Raw genomic sequence first — 24,273 nt, forward strand, 5'->3', positions numbered from 1 at the left:
CATATCAGCGTTCGGTGGATTATGGAAACAAGAACATACCCAGCATGCACACCCCCGAAAACGGAATATGGCTGCCTACATGCCATTCTTTTTAACATTTTTAGTCGATTAATAATAATGATAATAACAATAATTATTATGGTATTTATAAGGCGCAAAATCTTGATGAAATCAACTCTAAGCGCACCTCTGTCTCTGTCTCTGTCTCTGTCTCTGTCTCTCTCTCTCTCTCTCTCTCTCTCTCTCACTATCTATCTATCTATCTATCTATCTATCAGTATCCACCTACAATCTTTCTCTTCCCTCTCTCTCTCACTGGCCCCAACAGCCTCACTGTGTTTCTTCCTCTAGTCCATGATCCCAGAGACACCCTGCCACTGGTATAAGAATAGTGTTTGTTTATTTGTTAACAAAAATATGAAGTCCAGAGATCAGTGCTCCCTGGGCCCGGGGACCTGTTCACTTCACCAACCCACTCTCCACCTGACCTCCCCCCCCCCTTCCTCTCTCTCTCTCTCTCTTCCTCCCTGCGTGCGTGTGTGTGTTACTCGCTACCGTTCCGTACAGATGTGAGCGATGTTGTGTCTCTCAGTTTGACGCTGTGTTATACTCGTACATTATACATGTATTAAGTATTCAGTATAACTACATTTATATGCGTACATGTTTGTGTGTCTCTTAGAACAACGGCAGATGTGTAAGTCGGCCAAAGTGCTAATATCTTCACCGTTGGAAAATAAAGATTCATTCATTCATTCATTCTCTCTCTCTCTCTCTCTCTCTCTCTCTCGCTGTGTGCACACGTGCTCTCGGCGCACGCGCCTTTCTACAAATAATCCTCCCATTTGGAACAGTCCCAAGTGGTCTAGTGGTTAGGATTTCGCGCTCTCACCGCGACGGCCGGGATTCGATTCCCCGCTTGGGAAGTCTTTTTTTTTTTTTTTGGGGGGGGGGGTGTTTGTTGTTGTTTTTTGGGGGTTTTTTTTCACTTTTTTCCACATCTGTTTGAGTTTCTGTTGTTCTAACTCTCTGATCGTTCTTCCGGGTTAAAAAAAAAATGTATAATGCAAAAAGTATTTTATTAATGAAGGAGAAAATTATAGCAACTGATGTGCTTAAAAAAAATAAAAAATCTATATAGGTGAATTTGCTGCTCCACTCCCCGTTTATCTTTCTTTTTAACCGGCTTTCTTGTCGGGTGAAACGCTTGATGATTACTCATGTTTCACCGAGTTTAACTTGAATCACTCATGTTTCAGTTTAATCATAATAATAATAATAATGGACATTTGTCACCGTGAGCGCTTTTCTCCCTTAAAGAGAGCTCAAAGCGCTTTACAATAAACATCAAACACACACACACACACACACGCGCGCGCGCGCGCGCAATCAGTAACTCACAAAACAGGCTGGCAAGGAACCTTTAAAAAATACACACTCACACTGACACGGTCACACACACCGTGACTCAGTCAAACACACACATACACACTAGCGCGCGCCGCACGTGACAAACTGATATACATGTACTGCACTGACTCACACACACACACACACACACACACACACACACACACACACACACCCTGACACACACCGCACACACACGGCACACACACACACACACACACACACACACACACACACACACACACACACACACACACACACACACACACACACATCCAGGGCCACAACTATGCAAGTTTAAGAACAAATAAGTCCCAGATGAAGACCGGCCATTTCGTCATATGTAGAATAGTCAGAAAATTATTCTTATGATAAAATACTAAATGAATAAATCACTTCATCTATTGGATTAAGGCACACAAAATCTAATGCTCCCATGCTCTATTATGATTATCTTTTTTTTTCTTTCTTTCTTTTTTTTAATTTCTGTTTTTATTATTTTTATGTCCATCTACAATCTTTCTATCCTCTCTCTCTCTCTCTCTCTCTCTCTCTCTCTCTCTCTCTCTCTCTCTCTCTCTCTCTCTCTCTCTCTGGGCTCCGTCCACACCCTCACTCTCCTTCTCCCTCCCTCCTTGAGACTCCAGGCTCTGCCACTAATCTGAAAATAGTGTTTCTTTGTTTTAAAAAAAGAAAAAGAAAAAAAAACCACCCTCCTCACGATCTCTCTCTCTCTCTCTCTCTCTCTCTCTCTCTGCATCACTGAGCAGGTTTATGTTCAGCTCGAACGCTCTGCATGCGTGCTCTCGTGCACAGGCTTTTTTTCATATAATCCGGCTAGGTTGCAGAGTCCCAAATGGTCTAGTGGTTAGGATTTCGCGCTCTCACCGCGACGGCCGGGGTTCGATTCCCCGCTTGGGAAGTCTTTTTTGTATGCTGCGTTATTTTATTTTATTATTATTTTTTTTGTGTTTGTATTATTTTTTTTTATTGATTTGTTTATTTTTACAAATTAAAAAAAGATCTTACTAGAGCTGTTCCATTATATCTGATCATAAGCTGAAAAGAAACTCCCCCCAATGCAATGCACCGTGTAATAATCTTGAATTAAAAAAAAGGTGTGAAATAACGATAGTACTAGCAAGTAGTAGCAATACAAAAACGATAATAACTATGATAATTATAATTGTGTTCTTCTCAACTGTTCATCAAGATCACCTACTAGAAGAAAGGAACTGAAAGAAAGTTTTAAAAAAAAACACACCAAAAAAACAAATAAACGAAACAAAGAAACAAACCAAACAATAACAAACAAACAGGTGGGTAAGCAGTCTTTCGAATCATGTTAAATCGCCTGTCGTTATTATTGTTGTTGTTTTTTATGATCTCACACACACACACACACACACACACACACACACACACACACACACACACACACACACATCAGGACCTGCTGTGCACCTCTTCCGTCTTCCTCCAATCATCCTTTTTCCCCTCCCTTTTCTCCTTCAGTTTAAATTGTCAATGAAATAAAAACATCCTTATCACACATGGCTGATAAAACTCTAACAACAACAACAACAACAACAACAACAAAGTAAAACTTTTCCCAGTACAACCGGGCAATCGAATCCCGGCCGACACGGTGAGATAAAAAAAATATATATAACTTCCAACCACTCGACCACTCAGACCTCGGAGTTTCATCAGCATTGTAACACTTTGAGTGCGCGGCCGGTCTGGATGAAGATGAAATTTCGCTCCCCTGTCACCGTGTGTCCCGAAACTCGACCATAGACACTAGAATTGAGATATTAGTGTCTATGACCCGACTGAAATGATGATTGTGGTAGTCTAATCAAGTGGCAGTGATATGCTACTACTATCAAACTAAGTTAATTGCAACGTTACTCGGTAACACATTGTGATGCGACTGTGGTGATAATGATGATAGTGATAATAATGATAACGACGTTCATTATGATTGTGATAGGGTGATAACTAGAACGAACACACATACAAAAAAGAAAAACTCTTTATCCACATAACACCGCTACTGCTTCAATCTCCCTGCTTGTTGCATACTATATGGGGGAGAAAATCAAGGAAATAAACATTACCTTAACATAAATGATGATTGGGGAAAAAAGAAAGAAAAAAATTCCCAAGCGGGGAATCGAACCCCGGCCGTCGCGGTGAGAGCGCGAAATCCTAACCACTAGACCACTTGGGACTTAAGCAAAGCAGTGTTGACGGTGTATAGAATCGTAAGTCAGCTGAGCGACTGAGTTATTCTCTGGCACTGCTGTGTGATTTCTGTACCAGCCAAGGCCTGACTAAGCGCGTTGGGTTACGCTGGGTGGTGTAGCGTATATGGTTTTGTCCGAACACAATGACGCCTCCTTGAGCTACTGAAACTGAAACTGTACCAGCCTCACTTCCTCCTGCCTGTCTGTCTCCCCCCCCCCCCCCCCCCCCCCCCCCCCCCCTCTCTCTAGATATTGTGCCCGGCTCTTTCACGCTTTCTCGTTATGTAGCTGAGCCGTAAATAAAAGAAAAAGGTGGTAGGCTATGTCGCGAATGAGTGGAGAAGGAGTCAGTCAGTGGTGCGGGGACAGGGGTGGGTTTTATCATTTATTTATTTATTCATTTATTTATTTATCTATCATTATCATACGTTTTTTTGTTGTTGTTTTGTTGGGGGTTTTTTTTGTTTGTTGTTGTTTTTTTGGGGGGGTGTTTTTTTGAGAGGGGGTGGGGGGATCAGCAGTGCAGTGATGGCCTAGAGGTAACGCGTCCGTCTAGGAAGCGAGAGAATCTGGGCGCGCTGGTTCGCAATCACGGCTCAGCGGCTGCGGATATTTTCTCCCCCTCCACTGGACCTTGATGTGTGGTCTGGGCGCTAGTCATTCGGACTGAGACGATAAACCGAGGTCTCGTGTGCTAACATGCACTTAGCGCACGTAAAAGAACCCACGGCAACAAAAGGTTGTTCCTGGAAAAAAGAAATTGTAGAAAAATCCACTTTGATAGAAAAAACAAATAAAAAAAACTGCACACAGGAAAAAAAAAAAAAAAAAAAAAGGGTGGCGCTGTAGCGTAGCGACGCTTTTTCCCTGGCCGGGGAGAGCCGCGCACCTCAAATTTCACACAGAGAAATCTGTTGTGATAAAAAGAAATACAAATATTAATATTTTGAGTGTTGTGACTGCAGTCTGGCTGAAGGTGAGATTTCGCTCCCCTGTCATAGTGTGTCCCGATACTCGACTACGAGTGAAATGATGATAGTAGTTTAGTCTACTCACGGTGGCAATGATATACTACTGACTGCTATTACTATCAAATTAATTGCAACGTATTTTTTGGTAACACATTATTGTGATCTGTGGTGATGATAATAATTATGATGATGATGATAACAGTGATAGTAATGACTGATAACGACGATGATGGTGAAAGGGTAATAACTAGATATGATTCAGCCAAACGAACACACATACCAAAAAAAAAAAAGACTCTTTGTCCCCTCATCACTGCTACTGCTTCATTCTCCTTTCCTTTGCTTACTATATTGGGTGCGGGGGGAATCAAGGAAATAAACATTACTTTTACATAAATGATTATTGGAGAAAAAAAAAAAAACCCTTCCCAAGCGGGGAATCGAACCCCGGCCGTCGCGGTGAGAGCGCGAAATCCTAACCACTAGACCACTTGGGACTTAAACAAAGCAGTGTTGACGGTGTATAGAATCGTAAGCCAGCTGAGCGAGTTTTTCTCTGGCACAACTGTGTGATATCTGTACCAGCTTGGCTTCGGCCTCCTTCTGTCTGTACCTGCTCCCCCCCCCCCCCCCCCACCCCCTCCTCTCCTCTCTCTATGTATTGTGCCCGGCTCTTTCACGCTTTCTCCTTATATATGTAGCTGAGCCGTAAGTAAAAATATAAGGTGGTAGGTTATATGTCGCGAATGAATGGAGGAGTCAGCCACGTCAGTTGCGCGGCGGGAACAGGGGTGGATTATTATTTATTTATTTATTTATTTCTATCATCGTAGCTACCCCGGCCGTCGCGTTGACAGTGCGAAATCCTAACCACTGGACCACTTTGGGACTTGCAAGCTTAGTGCATGAAAGGTGTGTGTACTGACTGTAGCCTGCATAAGGTGTAGCTCAACACATTTCCACATACACCTTATCATGGATATGTATCTATCCATGACCTTATGATACTCATGCAATAACATAAGAACAAGTGATGGTGATATGATAATATCAACACTGAGAAAAAGAATAAATAGTGAGAATAATGATACATCACCACCGTGTTTCTCATTTAAAAGATGAAATGAATGTTCGAAAGGGAAAAAAAAACCCTTCCCAAGGGGGGAATCGAACCCTGGCCGTGAGAGTACGAAATCCTAACCAGTAGACCACTCAGCTGGGATTCGCAAGCGATTGGGAAGGTGAACGCACAAGTTGCCTGTAGCAAGCATGACTGTAGTTTGTTCCATCAACACAGTCCCCCATACAGTATAGGCTGTGGAAGTGAAATAACAATTGTACAAGTATATCTAAATGGTGATGATAAAACGATGATGATAATAACAATCATGGTATTAATGATATTATCACCGTAGCAACACCTCCCGTATCTTCCATTTAGAAAAAAAAAGAAAAGAAAAAAAAAACCTTCCCAAGCGGGGAATCGAACCCCGGCCGTCGCGGTGAGAGCGCGAAATCCTAACCACTAGACCACTTGGGACTTACATGAAGCAGTGCTGAAGGTGTGTTGCATCGTAGGCCTGCTGAGTGGGGTGTTCTCTGGCACCACTGTGTCATTTCTGAATCAGTCTGGCTTATCTTATTTTGATTTATTATTTTACCTATCATATTACAAATGATTGATTGCTTGATTGATTCAAATGTGTATTCTTTGCTCTAATTTATTAATAGAATTTCTATTTATAAGACTGTGATTCTTCCCCACACACCGTTCACAAAGACTTGTTTTTACCTGCACAGCCGGCTTGGGGAGTGTGTACTCTGACAGCAGTCCTACAGAACACACTACTTTCACCATTTTTGTAGTTCCCAAGTGGTCTAGTGGTTAGGATTTCGCGCTCTCACCGCGACGGCCGGGGTTCGATTCCCCGCTTGGGAAGACTTTTTTTCTTTTTTCTTTCTTTCTTTTTTACATGGTCTTTCTTACTGTTAGTATAATTTTGGGTTGAAAATGTTTCTCTCAGTGTAAATTGGTGGGAAGACGCTTTGTTTTGTTTCGTATAATTAGGTGGGTCTTTTTTAATTTACGTAATCGTTGATTGATTAAAGACAAAAAAAAAGTAATAAAACGAAACATCCATTGCATCCCATGATATTCGAAAAAAAAATTTTTTTTCTTTTTTTGAAAGACTCATACAATTGTTATTTGACGCGGTGTCCTAGGGAACGTGTGGAGAGCTTCGTGCACTCATACAAGCTGCAGTCAGTACACACACCTTTCTCACACTTCGCAAGTAAGTGATATTAGACGAGGGTAGGAAAAAAATCGAGTGGATGGAGGGGGGACGGGGGGGCGGGCGGGGGGGGATTACTGAGTACGCATGCGAGTAAGTGTGTGTGTGTGTGTGTTACATATAGAAAATGATTGATTTAAGTTTTGTTAAAAAAATAAAATAAAATAAAATAAAATAACAATTTAACATATTTCTAATGAAAAACTAACGCGCGCGCGCGCGCGCGCGCGCGTGTGTGTGTGTGTGTGTGTGTGTGTGTGTGTGTGTGTGTGTGTGTGTGTGTGTGTGTGTGTGTGTGTGTGTGTGTGTGTGTGTGTGTGTGTGTGTGTGAAATAAAACAGACGGCATGTAAGAAAATAGAGTAAGTATGTTGTACGATTACAAAGTTGAACAAGACCAATTGAACTTCTCACAGTAAAAAAAATTGTCTATTTTGACGGAGTTCTTGGCTGTCTTTTATTGTCGGAAAGAAAATTGTTTCACAACAGAAAACGATTATATCAACTGAAATTATGAAACCTCTCATTCGAAAACTAACTGAAATAAGTAATGCAAATTCAATTTCCAAAACATCTGAGCAAAACCTGAGCTACGTGGAGCTCTGCGACAAGACTTCTACGAAGCTGGGCATCGAAACCACAGATCTTAAACTCAGTCCAGACTAGTGGTAGGTTTTTAGTATATAGGATGTTTAACTCACTCAGTACGGCCAGTCCTCTCTTCTCCTCTACACAGACCCCTCGGATGTCCAGTGGGTGTCTGAATGACCCAACCTTCAGCTTCCGTCGTCAGAATTGTGTTATTCTTTGTCAACATTCACCTTTTCAGTATAAGAGCCTTCCGTTTGCAATATTTTGATGATGGTAATTGGGGTGAAACGCTGTTAACGTCGTCTCTTTCGCCGCTCGAATGGAGAGAGTTAAGACTTGTAATAACGTGGAACCTTATATTCTAAATGGTATGAACCGATATGTTAGAAGTGCGTGTGTCCGATATTGCCTGTCATCGTCAGTTTCAGATACAAGGGTAAAAGTTCTTTTAATATTTCATGTCGTTTATGTAATGCAGCTTAAGAAAATGAAATCTGTATTAGTTTGTTTTTGTTTTTGTTTTGTTTTTTGTTTTTGTTTTGTTGCCCTGTTCTACATGATTAAATTCTGTGGACAAAACTGATTGAACTTACGCACTATCAAAATCCATGTCATTTTAGATCCAGTTTACTTAAGGCATCTAGAAATGAAAACATAAAGAAATAACATGGGTTTCTTTGTTTACAAAGCACTGAGACTGATGTATATTAGTACAGTTAGATGTATTCTTGTGTTTCGTTTGTACGACTGTTTGGTTATTAAAATAAATATTTCAAGTTGATAAGACGCGCTCAGATGACAAATACTATTTGTTTACGATTACGTAATCCCCCCCTTTAGACAGGGACTATGGCCTAATCTGAATAAACATTGGCAGTTCCCCCCCCCCCCACCCCCTCTCTCTCTCTCCCCCCCCCCTCTCTCTCTCTCTCCCCCTCTCTCTCTCTCTCTCTGACCTCGTGCGCACCGTACCGGCAATAAAGAAATAAAGTAACGACGGTAAACGAACAATAATTGCAGTTGTGCTGCGTCATCTGAACGCAATTTAGTCCTCTGAAACTTGTAATAAATTCGGTGTTGTCTTACTTCTGATCATGATAAAAAGAATCTTACAAGAACGAAGAAAAAGACATATCAGACTTCCGTGTGAAAATCTCGGAACTTGACAATGTTTTCGCCGGGATGGGGGTGTGGGTGGGTATGCTGGGTGTGTTCGTATTTCCGTAACCTATCGAACGTTGACATGGAGTGCGGGATGTTTAACGTCACGTGCCTCTTTGATCTTCCGGACATTTATATATGATCGAGGGATCAAGACCGCGACCCTACCAGGCGTAAGTACTGGGATCGAACCCAGGACCCCCAGATTGAAAGTCCACCGCTGTGCCGGACCACCTGGTGGCTATTGCGCCCGTCATTACCTAGCCAACAGCGAATGATTTTATTCAGCAGATCAGTTAATTGTACAACATCATGCATGCACGGTTTCTGATGATGCAAAGACCGAGATGACTGCACGTGACACGTACATTGCGCCGTGCACACATTTAGCCACATAAACCAATTGCAGAATATTTTATTTTTAAATTTTTTTAAACTTTTTTTTTTTTTTTTACCTTTCCACTGTTGCCCAAAGCCAGGTGTTTAAAAAAAAGTCAGTGCTTATTAATGTTTATCAGGTGGTAGTGGTATATATGGCGAGATGGTCACGTGGTGTGCGTGAGCGGCCATTCTTGTATCACATTTCATAACATCTGTTTGATTCTCAGTGGTATTAGACAAACAAACAAACAACAACAACAACAACAACACACACACACACACACACACACACACACACACACACACACACACACACTAACACACACACACACACACACACACACACACACACACACACACATACGCACACACATTAACACACATGACACACACACTAACACACACACACACACACACACACACATAACACACACATTAACACACACACACACACACACACACACACATAACACACACACTACACACTACACACACACACACACACACACACACACACACACACACACACACACACACACACACACAAGGTAGCCGAACATCCAACTATCTACAAAACTACAGTGATATCACCAGAACAAAAAATTACATCTGAGCTTGCAAATTTTCATGTCTACCTTATTATATCTTTTGAGAGATTCTGCCTCTGAATGGTGCCGAGATTATTCACATAAATACTTTAGAACAGAGCATCGAAAACGAATGAACATGAACAGTGGATAATGAATCAGGACAAGAGCATATACTGGAATCTGGAAATGATTTTCCATCGAGTCAAACCAATCTCGTAAATTAAGCCTGGAATGTACGTCGGTCAGGTCTGTGACACATGCAGATTATCAGCATGTCAGTAAAATTTAGCATACAACGTATAGAATAGAAACCAACACAATAGAGTCACAGCAAACCAAACCAGTTAAAAAGCACAAGCGGCTTTCCCACTAAATTAAAAACAAAAAATCGAAGATTCAAGATTCAATATCCTATCACCTTTTGGGGGTATGGAGGATTACAAATAAAGAACAAAACAAACATTGAAAACAACTAATAACTAACAGTAAATATAACACTAAGGTATCAAGTACAAAGCATAATCCTAAAATTCATCAAAACAATCTGTTAAATCGTTTAGGAATAAGTTCAAACAATAATGGGCCCATTGTTCTAATTGTAGAGTTACAATCAGACATTTGCTGTCTTTACAAAGTTATTAATATTGAAACAATGTTCAGCTTGAGTTATGAGTCGTCAAACTATAAGTTATCTTCTGTGTGCTTTTCTTCTAGGTCCTTGTTCTGACGCGGAGAGAGAGAGAGACAGAGACAGAGAGACAGAGAGAGACAGAGAGACAGAGACAGACAGACAGACAGAGACACAGACAGACAGACAGACAGAGACAGAGACAGACAGAGACACAGACAGAGACAGACAGACAGACAGAGACAGACAGACAGAGACAGAGACAGACAGACAGAGACAGAGACAGACAGATACAGACAGAGAGAGACAGACAGACAGACAGAGACAGACAGACAGACAGACACAGACAGACAGAGACAGAGAGAGAGACAGATAGAGACAGATGAATGGATGGTTTATTCGTTACAAGGCCATTGCCCCTCATGAACGTGGCAAGCAATGAACGTGGCAAGCAATTTTCGACAATACAGTGTCTGCATTTGAGTAATAATCTTCATGAGCTTAATAAATAAATGAGAGAGAGACAGGCAGACACACAGACTGAGAAGCAGAGACAGAGAGCTGCCCACCTCAACCATTCACACTGGGAAAAACGGAAGGAGGGGGTGGGGGGAAGGGGGCAAAGGCAACGCGGAAAGGCCACCCACCCAGCCACGAGGGCACCCGCGGATTTCACCCGAACTACTGTACCCGGCTTTCAATTCACCCTCCTCTGCTGCAGAGGCAGACTCAGCACAATGCACCCGTTCCAAAGCCTCCCCGCGGACATGGAATGCAGGCCTTTTGTTGTCAGTGGAGGTGAAGGGTGCTTTTCGGAACTCTCTCTCTTCGTCTCTTTACCCCCTCCCCCCCCCCCTCTCCCCCCTCTCTCACTCTTCCTCTCTTTGCCTCTCCCTCTTTCTCTCTCCCCCCCCCCCCTCCCGTCCCTCTACCCCTTTCATTCTGTCAGTCTTTCATTCATCTTTACCTGAGGTGAACGTTTGTTCGTGTACCGACGATTCATGGTGGTAATACTGATTTGATACAAAGATTTTTTGTTCCTTTCTCGTTACGTTTTTTGCTTGTAAGTCTACATGAAGATCTTGTTATCAACCCCATCTGCATGTAATATGCAGTTTCTGTTCAAACGTGTGTGTGTGTGTGTGTGTGTGTGTGTGTGTGTGTGTGTGAGAGAGAGAGAGAGAGAGAGAGAGAGAGAGAGAGAGAGTGCAGTGCGTGCATGTGTGAATAGGCACAAGTTTTTATATTGATATGCATTTGAATGTATCCTAATTTCTACTGTATCTGTGTTTGTGTATGATTTTCGATTATGTTCGTATCTTGTTATGTACTATCCCCCCCAATATTCCTTGTGACCCCGGTACACTTGGTAATAAAGACATATTCTATTCTATTCTAAGTTTTTGTTGTTCGATTTTGATTTTTTTTTATTCTTGTATTATATTGTATTGTATTGTATTGTATTGTATTGTATTATTATATTATTTATCATCATATTCTTTCATTTTCACCTTTCTTTCATGTCTAACATTAGCTTTTGCTTTTGTGAGGAACTAGCTGAAAATTGATATGTAGTTTGCATAAGTAGGTCGGTTTTTATTTTGTATGGAACTTACAGCAATATTCAATACGCCTGGTTTTATTGCAGAACTAAAAACACGCGAAACAAATAAATCGAAGAAAGTTAGAAAACAGAAAAAAGGAGGGGAGGGAGGGGGGGAGAGAGAGAGAGAGAGAGGGAGAGAGAGAGAGAGAGAGAGAGAGAGAGAGAGAGAGAGAGAGAGAGAGAAGATGCACTACCAAATTATATCCAGTCTTCCTTCTTCTTTTTTTTTTTTCTTTCTTTTTTTTTATACTTGCTCCCAATCGTCCCAAGAGACAGTGTAATTATCTTGTCCAGGATATGCCTTGGTTGTGCAAATCCTAAAACACTTAGACACATCTTCTGTAGTTCGCAGTTCTCACACTCTTTTTTTTTTGGAACTGTGGCCTTAAATGAATAAACCATCGGAATCGGAATCTCCACCTTCCTTGTCTCTCTCGTATTAAAATACGAACCAACGACACTGTCAACTCCATCACCAACGAAGACAACGTAACAGCAGCAACTGGATGAAAAAGAACAACACAAAACAACGAATGAAGAAGGGGAAAAAAGAAAGAAAGAAAGAAAAAGAAAGAAAAAAAAGGCGACAATGCAAACTAACTACAGCAAAACATCAATGACAACCATGACAGTCAAAAACAAACGTTCAACAACAACAAACAAACAAAACAAGAGGCAAAGCCTTCAAGACTCACTTGTGCTTCACGCTTTGTCCTGTAAAGGAATCATTAGGAGGGGAAAAAAAGAGATTTTAAAAATGGTTGAAAAGTGCTCTGTATTAAATATGATGGATAAGCTTGGGAGAAGAAAAAAGAAAAGAGAAGAAAAAAAATGTAATGTTTAAGAAGAGAAAGATCAGTTTAAAGCAAATTAAGTCCCCTAGCATTAATTACAGATGTCACGGCTCGTTGGCGATCTGCGTGCATGCCTGTCTACATTTTTTCCCCCTTCCCTTTTCCCCCTTTCTCTCTCCCTTCTTTCCCCCCTCTCTCTCTCTCTCCCTTCTCCCCCTCTTTCCATCCCTCTCCTTCACCTCCCTCTCTCCTTCGTGCTTTTGCACATGTGGCATGTCCCTTCTCCTGAACGTTGTTTTTTTTTGTTTTTTGTTGTTTTTTTTTTAACTCTGAGCGAGTTCAGGAGTCAATCTGGTTAGGAGAGAGAGATTGCTCTGGGCTGTTGAGGCCAAGCTTTGCAGAGAGACGGGTCGCCGTTCCAGCGTGCGTGCTGTAGGGCGCCGTCGGTGAAGTAGTGGGGGCGTTTCCCTTTGTCACCCCTTCTTCTGTATTAGTCTGTTTCACTCTGGGCCAGTGACGTGCCTGGTGACAGGTGAGGGAGTCTGTGTTTGTCGTAACATTTAGTGATGTGACTTGTGATTACGAGTGAGGTTTAGGTTGCTTGTAAGGTTAGTGTGATGTTTTTTTTTAGTGGATATCTTTTAAATACAGTATTCTTTTACTTCTAAATATAGGGGGGAATTAGTAAATTTGTTGTGTTTAGGTGTAACATTTTTGCCATAATAATATTCAGCTCAGATTGTTTCAAATTTGTTTTTGGAAATGTGATATAGCCTGACTGGTGCCGTTTCAATTATTCAGAACTAGTATCATTGGAACTTGAATATTATTGCCTTGTTTAGCGCAATGTATATTGCTTAAGGAAGACAAGGGGGGGTGGAGTATACTCTTTTACAACTGGTTTAAAAAACAACCAAACAGTCTACAGAGCCGATGGGGTGTTACAGGTTTTCCGGTGTTTCTTCCCCTTCGTGCCGCTGCCTTCGACGGGTCCCCAGAACACAAGCCTGGAAACTTACTCACTCCCGTTCCCGTTCCCACTCCCACTCCATACTTCCATCTACCCCTTTCCCACCTTCCCACTGTCCCTCTTGCCGACCAGCTGCAGCCATCAAGCTACAAGTTTTGTCCGTTTTCAGCTGTCAGCACGAGTTTGAACTCTGGCAGCGGGGTTGAGCAGCACTGCTGCAGTTGACTGTAACTTGTAGAATTGTGCTGTGTTTAGACAAAGGTTATTTTTTGGTTGTAATGCCTTGTTTTGTGGCGGGTATTTATGTATTTTTTGCATCACCTCAGTAAAGCAACGAGCTGAACTCTTCTGTGTCTCTGTGTTTGTGTTGTCGGGACGTTAGCTAGTCTGGGAAGGGGTGGGGGTTCATGGGCAACCCCTTACGGGTTGTGACAACAGTAATTTCCCTTTTTTACTATCTGCACCAAAACGTTTGCAAAATAAATAAAACTTCCATGCTTAGCAAAAGAAGTTCCTGTTTGAACAAAAAATGATAATAATGACTGCTTTTGTTGTTGTGTCAGAATATCAGATCAAAGTGCCAAGTTTAGATAATACAAAAAATATAAATATAACAGTAAATGCAGTTTGCATATAATTAGGCTTCATTTTTTTTTTTTTTTTGTGCCCATCCCAGAGGTGCAATATTGTTTTAAACAAGATGACTAAAAAGAACTGAATTTTCCTATTTTTATGCCTAATTTGGTGTCAACTGACAAAGTATTTGCAGAGAAAATGTCAATGTTAAAGTTTACCACAGACACACACACACACACACACACACACACACAGACAACCGAACACCGGGTTAAAACATAGACTCACTTTGTTTACACAAGTGAGTCAACAAGTATGTGGTCACAAACAGAACAGCAACCAAGATCGATCCCTGTTGGGCGTGCCGACAGTGCTAAACATTCCTGCTGACCTTTGGTCAGTCTGCCCCCACACCACACCCCCACTACCACCCTCCTCTATTCCCCCACCCCTCCCCCCCTTCCTCCCCACAGCAACTCCTACACCTGCTACCCCTTCCCCCCACCTTCCATATCCTTTCAACCACTCCCCCACTACACGGTCCTTCAGCTCTTACAGGTGAGGAATGCGAAAGGCCAAGGTTGAGGACCCGTTGAATGGACACCACTCGCCCCCCATCCTGTGGCAGAGACGGCACGAGAAGAATTCCCCGAATGCGTGAAGTGAACGGCTGCACGAAAAGCACTCCATTTCTTCAGTTCAGCCCCCGAAATAATCCTTCATGCATGCGAGTCGCGGTGCAGGTGTCATCATTTTCAGTTGTGAAATAAATGCTATGTTAATTGACGGGCGCAATAGCCGAGTGGTTAAAGCGTTTCAAGACTTTCAGTCTGAGGGTCCTGGATTCGAATCTCGGTAACGACGCCTGGTGGGTGATTTTTCCTATCTCCTAGGTATACGTGTGTATACCTGCTTGTGCCCGAGCCCCCTTCGTGTGTATACGCACGCAGAAGATCAAATACGCATGTTAAAGATCCTGTAATCCATGTCAGCGTCCAGTGGGTTGTGGAAACAAGAACATACCCAGAATGCACACCCCCGAAAACGGAGTGTGGCTGCCTTCATGGCGATGTAAATAAACAAAACGGTCAATCATCAGTGTGTATATACGTGCCTTGAATCTGATTGAATGACACAGGAAACGAATGATGAGTGCCCAATGGCAGCCGTCAGTCGACTCTACCAAGGTAGGCAGTCTGTTGTGCAAATTACCCCGACTTCGTAAAGCGCTTAGAGCTTGGTCTCCGACCGTAGATAGGCGCTATATAAGTACCCATTTCATTCATTCATTCATTCATTAATCCCTGACGCAGCTTCCTTACTGTCCGAATAAAGACGGGATTAACTAATATCACTCAATAGTGGAAAAACGTAAAGTTGAAGCAATCATGAATGAATTAAATGCACACAGACAGAGCATAAGTCTATCATTGTCACAAAACAGGAGTACCAGAGATTAAAAGCATCATTACCTAATTATTTTCAGAGTTTTCTTAAAGCAGTTTTGACATTTGTAAAATACCATCCAATATTTGTCATAATTACAGATGTTTTCTGGCACACTTGAAAAGATTTAGAGCAGTTATTGTAATTGTTTGATGGTGTAGGTGTTGTTTTTCTCATCATTTTGCTCACATTTAATCTTTCCTAGTATCATTTATATATATTTTTTAATCATACTAGTACACTTTGAGAACTTTCTGCATGTCTTTGAACTGACAGTTGTGAAAAAAGTCAAAGAACCAAAGATAGGACGTCAGATTACAGTTATAGTAATGTTTGTTTCTGTCTGTATGAGCTAAGCATCTGTAAAAACATCTGCACAATCTTCTGCTGCCTTCAGTGATTTGCATAAATTAGGTAGAGTTGACGGGCGCAATAGCCGAGTGGTTAAAGCGTTGGACTGTCAATCTGAGGGTCCCGGGTTCGAATCACGGTGACGGCGCCTGGTGGGTAAAGGGTGGAGATTTTTACAATCTCCCAGGTCAACATATGTGCAGACCTGCTAGTGCCTGAACCCCCTTCGTGTGTATATGCAAGCAGAAGATCAAATACGCACGTTAAAGATCCTGTAATCCATGTCAGCGTTCGGTGGGTTATGGAAACAAGAACATACCCAGCATGCACACCCCCGAAAACGGCGTATGGCTGCCTACATGGCGGGGTAAAAACGGTCATGCACTTAAAAGCCCACTCGTGTGCATACGAGTCAACGCAGAAGAAGAAGAAGGTAGAGTTGAATTATAATTATTTTGTTTAACAGTAATTATATAACTTCATCTGCAAGCGTAAACACTCACTTTAAATAATCAACACTAATCGCTGGGTGGTAGATACAACTTCGTCTCTAAGTCCAAACATTTACTTCAATTCTAATTGCTGGGCTATTCCACAAGCAAGTTCCACATACACAGTCACACCCCAACTTGTCTGCCCCTGTACCTTATCAGCAGTCCACAGGGAGAAACTTACGTCAGGTCGCCAGGAGGCCTCACATCAGAAGAACCCAAGGACTTTTGAAGTCAGAGAAATTTGTATTTGATAATGAAACACACAGTGCTGTCCTAAGATCAACAAATACCATGTAACAGAAAAAAAGGTTTAGAAAATCAAAGACTGGCATGCACACCAATGGCACAACTACAACAAAAACAAGCATATATATTTTATGAATGATTTGTTTATTGGTCAATGTGCAGGTCACCTCCACCTGTTTCATTCGTTCTGGTTTCACTCAACATCGTGCTTCAATGGATGATCTGTCTTGATGGCAACAAAATCTACTATGCTGGGCACTTTATTTCTGATCTATTGAAAAATAAAAATGCTGCAAATAATTTCTGACCAACAGTGACAAGTCGATTCCCATTGAAGCTCTCTCTGATTTCAACACATTACACAGTTACCAATCACCAAGAGCTTTTCCTTTCTCACAATCCAGCAGTATCATTGCTTCATAGTCATACACACATTTATTTATGTGACACAGACATAAATACGATTATTCTGTACAATTCTAAATAAAAGGACATGCAAAATGTGAGAATATTCATCAACATAATTAAGTCATAATTCACAGAACTGATCCATCCAAAGCAGACAAAACAACAGTTCAAAATGAAAAGTTACGAGCGTAAGTGCTCCAGAACATTAACTAAAACCAATGCCTTGGCAATATACATGAAACTAACCTACACATGTACAATATAAAATAAAACAGACACTGTGAGCAAAGCTGAACTGCGACTAAAATCTAATGAAAAATAAGTTAATTATAAAATAAATGAATAAAATATGAATAAATAAAAGACAGACAGAAAGGAAAAAGTAATGACAACAACACAAACTTAAAATCACCTCAAAGAAATTATCCCTCTGTGCCTGCAAAGGATCTACATGATTAAGCACTGATGGCAGTCTGTCTGCTATTTCTCTCTACCTGCACTGTCACCTAGCACCCCCCAACCCCACCTCCCAACCCCCTTCGGAAACAAAAACCACGAAATATGGTACATGTTCAAGGACCCCTTCGGAAACAAAAACCATGGAATATGATACATGTTCAAGGACCCCTTCGGAAAGAAAAACCACAGAATATGGTACATGTTCAAGGACATTATTTTGGAAACATACATGCTAATTCCTCCTCTGACAAAGCGACACTGACAAAGTAATTAAAACAAATAGTTTTAGCAAGATGGTATGAGCTTTCATCATCTGTGCATTGCTGAAGGCCTCAGGGAGAAAACATTGATTGTTCCATTACTGATCCATGTTAAATTTTTTTAAACTGGTGGACCAGCCGCCGTTGCGCAGTGGTTAGCATTGCAGACTGACAGCTGGGAGGACGCGAGTTCAAATCCCAGCGGAGTTGGGTTTTTCAGCCCGCGGACCGCTCCTCCCCAGAGTTGAGTGTGCTATGGGCTTAAATGGGGAAACTGGGACCACACAGTCAAGAATCATCCACTTCACGGATGCGTCTTTGAGTGTGTTGCTCTAATTACCTGACACACTGCCAGTGTCTGTATGTCTAAGGCCTGGTTGATGCCAGGATATCATTATGACAGAAAGTGTAGATACAGCCTTGTCACCCTCCTCCTTCATCATCATCATCAATATAAACAAAACAGTCCCAAAGTCTGTGGCCTTTCATGCCCTGCTCTCATGGTGAACTGTTTCGATACCGCTCTACTTTCGTGCTGAGTCCTGTCAATGTCTTCAGTGTCGGCTGATTCATGGGGGGCCTGTTCTGTTGTTGGAGGGGCATGGTGGCGGTCTCCACTCTGGGAGGGCGCTCACTCAGTCTGGCTCCAATCCTAAGCCATTATTGTCATTAGTAGGGGGCTTCGTATGTGGTGTCCTAAGTAAAATCAGAACAGGTACCACTGAATACCACCAAAGTGACTCAGCAGCAGTGCAGGCTCTCCTCTGGTGTGTGGCCTCCTGGCGACCTAACATTGATAATTCCCTGCAGATTGCCGATACCGAGAGTGTGACAGACAAACCCAGGGGTGGCTGTGTTTAGGGGACTCGGAATGAGTGGCGTGGGAGCAATGCCGCTGAAACAGTGGAGATGACAGGGCAGCAAAAAAAATTTAAAAATAATTTTTAAACTGGTGTGTGTGTGTGTGTGTGTATGTGTGTGTGTGTGCGAATATATGTGTGCATACCCACACACTGTAGTCTATGCTTCATTTAGTTTAAGCATACCTATATTGCTGAAAAATGCAAAGCTGAACCAAAATGCAATAATACTGCATAAACAACAAAGTTAAAATCTATGGCGCGGCGGGTTTGAGGATATTTCCAAAATTACTCATTCATTGAACAGGTTAATATAGTAGCAGTTTCAACTATTAACAAGTAGTACGAGGATGCTGAGGGTGAAGTTTATGGAGCTGGCATGCTGCAGGAAGACCTGGACAACGAGGTGACAGTTAGAGACAGTTCATATTATCACCTAGAAAGCACACAGGTGTTCCAGGGCCTGACTTTCTGCTGTTACCTTTGGAAACTGGTTTCTGAAACTTTACGGTCCGGTTTCTCAAACTGAGGTTTTCGCTGCATGGTCCATCATGAAAATTTATTCATCTCTGGTTCCTTTTGTGCAAACTCTTTACCCTTTTTTATTTTTTTTTTTAATTTTTATTTTTTTTAAATTTTACTCAGAAATGTTAATTCTATACAATAACAGACTTTTTTGATTAACAAAAGGAATAATTCATAAATCTGCAAAACAGACAAGTGTAGCATGCTCAATCTGATAATTTGTTTATACCTACCAATGACATCCCCCCAAAAAGGGGGATATACATATATATATATATATATATATATATATATATATATATATATATATATATATATATAAACTCTCTGTAACTTTATTCTGGGGTACAATATTCAAAAATTAAAAGTGGTTTGAAAGCTCTATCTTTATTCTTCTTTGACTTGTACTGCTGAAGCAAAACACAATATTTTCACCAAATTGAGCATAAAAACATACATTTTGAACCCCCCCCGGCAAAAAAAAAAAACTTTTTTTTTTTTTACCAGGAAATGTTATTTTCTATAGCTTTATGATATAATCTTGAAAAAAAAAAAAACTGAAAAAACTTGTGAATACTTTAGGAACAAATTTTCGTGCCACCTCTGGCCTTTATCAAAATATATCTGAACAGCAAGTATGAATGTGTAATACTAGGCATGCCTACCATCAGAATTTATTATCTGATAAATCTGCCAGTATGCTAAGTATATATCAAAATAACTTAAGATGAAAAACTCTTATAACCACCTATTTCCCTCGAAGCAAAAGACATCAAGTGACTTACCTCCCTTACAACTGCCTGCCAGACCAGTGGCAAATTACTTCCCTTACAATTGTCTGCCAGACCAGTGACAGCCAAAATGTATATAAAAAAAAATCTGAACCAACCGTTCAAAATGCTTATCAAAAGAGGGTGCAATTTATGTAAATTATACTGTAAATAATTGTACAAAACTAATAAATTCAATAAATGATGATACCAAAAACATACAGTTCAAGGCTTGAATCTCATATTTCTGGAGAATTTAAAAAACGTGTCAAAAAAAAAAAAAAAAAAAAAAAAAAAATCTCTCAACCAAAATAAGGTAATCCAAAAAAAAAATAAAATAAAAAAAAAAAATAAAAAATAAAAAATCTCTCAACCAAAATAAGGTAATAAAAAAAAAACACCCCCCAAAAACCAAAGTTCACAATTTACTCAAAAACAACATTATTACTGATTCTCTCTTCACAGGGAAATTTGCTCTATCATTTTTATTCATCATGTGAATTGAAAGGGAAAAAAAAGACACATAAATCTTCAAGAAATAATGAATACAAAAGAAACACTGGACCATGACAAAGAAGGGATGCCATCTTTGTTATAATCATATCCACAGCTCACCAAGTTGTGGTTTTTGTCAATGAAAATGAAATCGTATTACAGTCTGTTTCACAACCCTTTTGTTCCTTGTGAAGTTTCAAAATATACAAATTGCTGGGGGTTTACATTATAAGTATAGAGCTCTGAAAATGGGTGTGCCTGTCTACGATCAGAATACATAAAAAATTATGCAACGTCAATGAGAATGGAGGAGGTGGCAAAACAAAAACAAACAAAAAACCCCAAAAACAAAAATCACCGACAGATCAAAAGAGAGACCCCTTGCTATATAGTCAACAGCAGTCAGCTAACTACCACCACATACCAAGTCACAAAATTTTACCAAATAATCAATAAGCAGAACATACTATTCTCAAACTAACACACAAAATACCAAAGTTCTTTATAAATTTACTAATTTTCCCATTTTTGTGCACAAACCCCTTCCATTATTTTTCCTTTTTATTCAGTTCTATACAAATCATGACATGAAAAATATACAAACTTCCTAAGAATAGCAACAAGTCTAATATTCTCACTGAATTTGACATCATCATACATTTTTTTTTTTTTAAACCAAAGATAGAAAAAGGCAGGATACAGTTCACATGAATGTTAAGGTTGAACAGAGACCTCTACAATTCACAACACCATCCACAATAATGAACAACAAGTAGTTTAACATGATATGTTTCACTTTAAATATAATTATGTGTAGAAATCACATGGTTTTTTGTTGTTTTTTTGTTTTTGTTTTTGGTTGGGTTTTTCTGCTTCCTTTTTTTCATTTTTTTCATAAACATTTCAATTCAGAATCTTTTTTTTTTCATCTTTAAAAAAAAGTTCACTGACCGGTTTTCCTGCCCTTGCCTGTGAACCAAAAATCAGAAAACTGCTAAAGAAAACAAAAAAGCAGAATAATCTTAAACAGACATATCCAGTGACAGGAAATTAAAAAATACCATCCACAATCCTTCCATCCTCTGGGAAAGAAGAGATTTCTCACGTTTTGTATAAATCTCAGATCTATTTACTCGCCAGACCCTTTTTTTTTCTTTTTTTTTTCTTCTTTTTTTTTATATTAATAAATCTGAACTATAATTCAATTGTTTTGTGTCATTTTCTTTTAATGTAGAATTGCTTAATAAATCAAATTGCACTTTATACAGAATGAAGTGGATCAGGCTGGTGAACTAAGGGACAAAACACCTCTTTGATTTGTGCTTGAATTTCCTCATCTTGCAGTGAATATAATATATATACAAAGTCCGGGAGAGGCAGAAACAAAACCAAATCCCAGCATAAATATGTTTCTGACAACTAACTCAATTTAATTACATACAAAGTCAGCAAGGAGGAGAAACAGAAGCAAACCCCAGCATGAATATGTTTCTGACAACTAACTTAGTTTAATACTTCACAATTATGCCCCATTTCTTCCTGATGAAAATGACAAATGGTGAATCCAATTCTGAGAGACGTAGGTCATCCTACTTGATTCTGTCCATTTGGAAACAACCCACTGAAAATGTCTCAATAAAAATCAAAGCAGAATTAAACAAAACTAATACCCTACTCTGATGGTACAACATTATTATTTCTGCTTATATCTATACAGAAACCAACATTTTCAAAAACAAACAAGATTAAACAAAGTGTGTCCATGCTGAACAAGATGTTGCATACACTCTCCTCATCCCCTTTCCTATCCATGCTTAACTTCCTCTGCCTGCAGCTGTTATGTCACTGCAGCAAAAGCTGCTCTCACACAGCCCTACATTTTCCTTGGTGCCAGTCAGAACTTGTCCAGGTCAATGCCAGTAGCAATATTTAGAACTGGGTGCACTTTTTTCTTCTTCTCTTTTTTTCCCCCCCTCATTCTTAAATGTATGTGAATTGAATGAGAAAAATTTCAGTGGTTTGAATTCTTGACTGTTAATGTGTTATTCTGTGTCATTTTTGGAAGGCTGTGTGCTGCTCTATTCAGCACAGTTTCTAAGTTTCTTTTGTGCATTTCAAAACTTCAGCAGTACATGTATGGAAACCATTCCATCTTTGCCTGTCCATTAAACTATTCAGCTTTGACATTTCTATCACAGTAGGAGTAGCCAATTCAAGTAAAAGAGAAAGAAAACATTAAATAGCAAAACAGTTCATTCTCTGATAAAGAACCATTGTGTTCTGCCATTACTGTGTTCATTTCACACTTAGAATTTATCAAAACCTTATTTCACTAATCACATGATCACTGTCCATGGTCACTGTATAATGCTGATTGCTGAAGATTACTTTTTGATATATATATATATATGTACACAGATGTGGTAAAAAAAAAAAATTATTATTGACAATTCATATTATTTTGACCTATAAAACATTATGACAGAAAAATCTATTTTAAAAAAAAGGTTTCATGATTATTTGTAACTCGCTTAATGCAAAGCATAAAGGTAGAAAAGCTGTTCTTGATAAGACAGGGCAAATGAGTAAAAGAGAAGAGAAACCTCTGGATTAGCTGTACCTCTTTTTTATTTTTTAATATTTTTTATTTTACCTGCATGTAAATGGGTAAACAGCAATTGTTCAAATTACGTGTTTTTTCCTCCAATACAGAGTAACTGTAATTCTATCTTGTTCAATATTCTTAACATGATAAATCATTTTCATGATGCCGTTTCTTTCAATGAACTGCTATTGAGCAGAGGCTTCACAGGTCAGAAACTAAAGTAAAAATTACCAATGAAACATTCCCTGCTAACTATCCTTTCAATCTAGCCAGCAATATGTGCTATAAAAATGCTTGTACAACTAATTCCATCATGTAAATCAGGTACTCATCTGTGTGACAAAGTTTGCCGTTTTTCGGTCTTTCTGTCTCTGTCCAGAAGTCAATGCTGTTCAAGTTAATCAGAAAAATAAATGTAGAAAAAGGCAAATTACAGTACCACTAAAAAAAAGATCAAGTCCAATGACTGTATACATACTTTTTTCAAACATATAAACTGCTTATCCAAATTCCATTTAGCATGACCTCACAAACTTGACAAAGGTAGGTTTACCTAGCTTTTCCCTTCAAAAACAGACCACTGTTGAATAGCTGCTGCACTGCTAACACTGGCACTGGTGGTAGTGCTGCTGTGAGTGAGGAACTACCTCTGTGTATGTTATGCTTCACCTCCAACACACTTCTGTTGAACTTAGAAGGTGGGAAGTGTCTACTACTCTGTCCTGTTTCAAAGTAGTTCAATACACAAATAACTACATGATAATACTGCAACTGGCACAGACAGGTGGTGGCGGTGGTGCTAGTCGTGGTGGTGATGGGGAAAAGCATCACTTGAAACTTCAGTTTGGAGGAGTCTTGTCCTTTTCCTTCAAGGGGGGGAAAAATTATATATATATATATATACATATATGTACGTATCACTTTCCAACATTTCACTTCACTTTGTCGTAGCATGACATAGTCCTTGGGTTTCTTTCTCTCTGTCTCTCTGCCACAGCCAAGTCACAGTCTTGCTTGGCAATGTCAGTTCAGGTCCCCTCAGTGGTCTTCACTGAACGACTGAAAAGAAAAAAAAATCAGAAAACAAGTGTTGCTATTAGTGACATAAGATTATGCTTCACACAACTCACA

The 24,273-nt window shown here is 40.0% G+C and overlaps 1 protein-coding gene and 6 non-coding genes across 7 annotated transcripts in view; 3 read left to right on the plus strand and 4 right to left on the minus strand.

Annotated features, from left to right (window-relative positions):
• The first annotated feature begins 854 nt into the window (after window positions 1-854).
• Trnae-cuc (transfer RNA glutamic acid (anticodon CUC)) lies at window positions 855-926 on the plus strand. Its single transcript has one exon. It is a non-coding gene; the product is annotated as a tRNA-Glu (tRNA).
• Window positions 927-2,260: 1,334 nt separating this feature from the next.
• On the plus strand, window positions 2,261-2,332 carry Trnae-cuc (transfer RNA glutamic acid (anticodon CUC)). The gene has a single exon. It is a non-coding gene; the product is annotated as a tRNA-Glu (tRNA).
• A 1,242-nt stretch (window positions 2,333-3,574) lies between these two features.
• Trnae-cuc (transfer RNA glutamic acid (anticodon CUC)) lies at window positions 3,575-3,646 on the minus strand. The gene has a single exon. It is a non-coding gene; the product is annotated as a tRNA-Glu (tRNA).
• A 1,412-nt stretch (window positions 3,647-5,058) lies between these two features.
• Window positions 5,059-5,130, minus strand: Trnae-cuc (transfer RNA glutamic acid (anticodon CUC)). Its single transcript has one exon. It is a non-coding gene; the product is annotated as a tRNA-Glu (tRNA).
• A 971-nt stretch (window positions 5,131-6,101) lies between these two features.
• Window positions 6,102-6,173, minus strand: Trnae-cuc (transfer RNA glutamic acid (anticodon CUC)). The gene has a single exon. It is a non-coding gene; the product is annotated as a tRNA-Glu (tRNA).
• A 327-nt stretch (window positions 6,174-6,500) lies between these two features.
• Trnae-cuc (transfer RNA glutamic acid (anticodon CUC)) lies at window positions 6,501-6,572 on the plus strand. Its single transcript has one exon. It is a non-coding gene; the product is annotated as a tRNA-Glu (tRNA).
• A 13,876-nt stretch (window positions 6,573-20,448) lies between these two features.
• The window catches only part of LOC143286979 (uncharacterized), a 29,654-nt gene continuing 25,829 nt past the window's right edge, over window positions 20,449-24,273 (minus strand). Inside the window, exon 11 of the mRNA XM_076594970.1 lies at window positions 20,449-24,201. Coding sequence (XP_076451085.1) covers window positions 24,181-24,201 — 21 coding nt within the window. The 3' untranslated portion in view covers window positions 20,449-24,180. The remainder of the gene's footprint in view (window positions 24,202-24,273) is intronic.

The sequence above is a fragment of the Babylonia areolata genome, chromosome 10, assembly GCF_041734735.1.
Source record: "Babylonia areolata isolate BAREFJ2019XMU chromosome 10, ASM4173473v1, whole genome shotgun sequence".
Taxonomy (NCBI): Eukaryota; Metazoa; Mollusca; class Gastropoda; order Neogastropoda; family Buccinidae; genus Babylonia; species Babylonia areolata.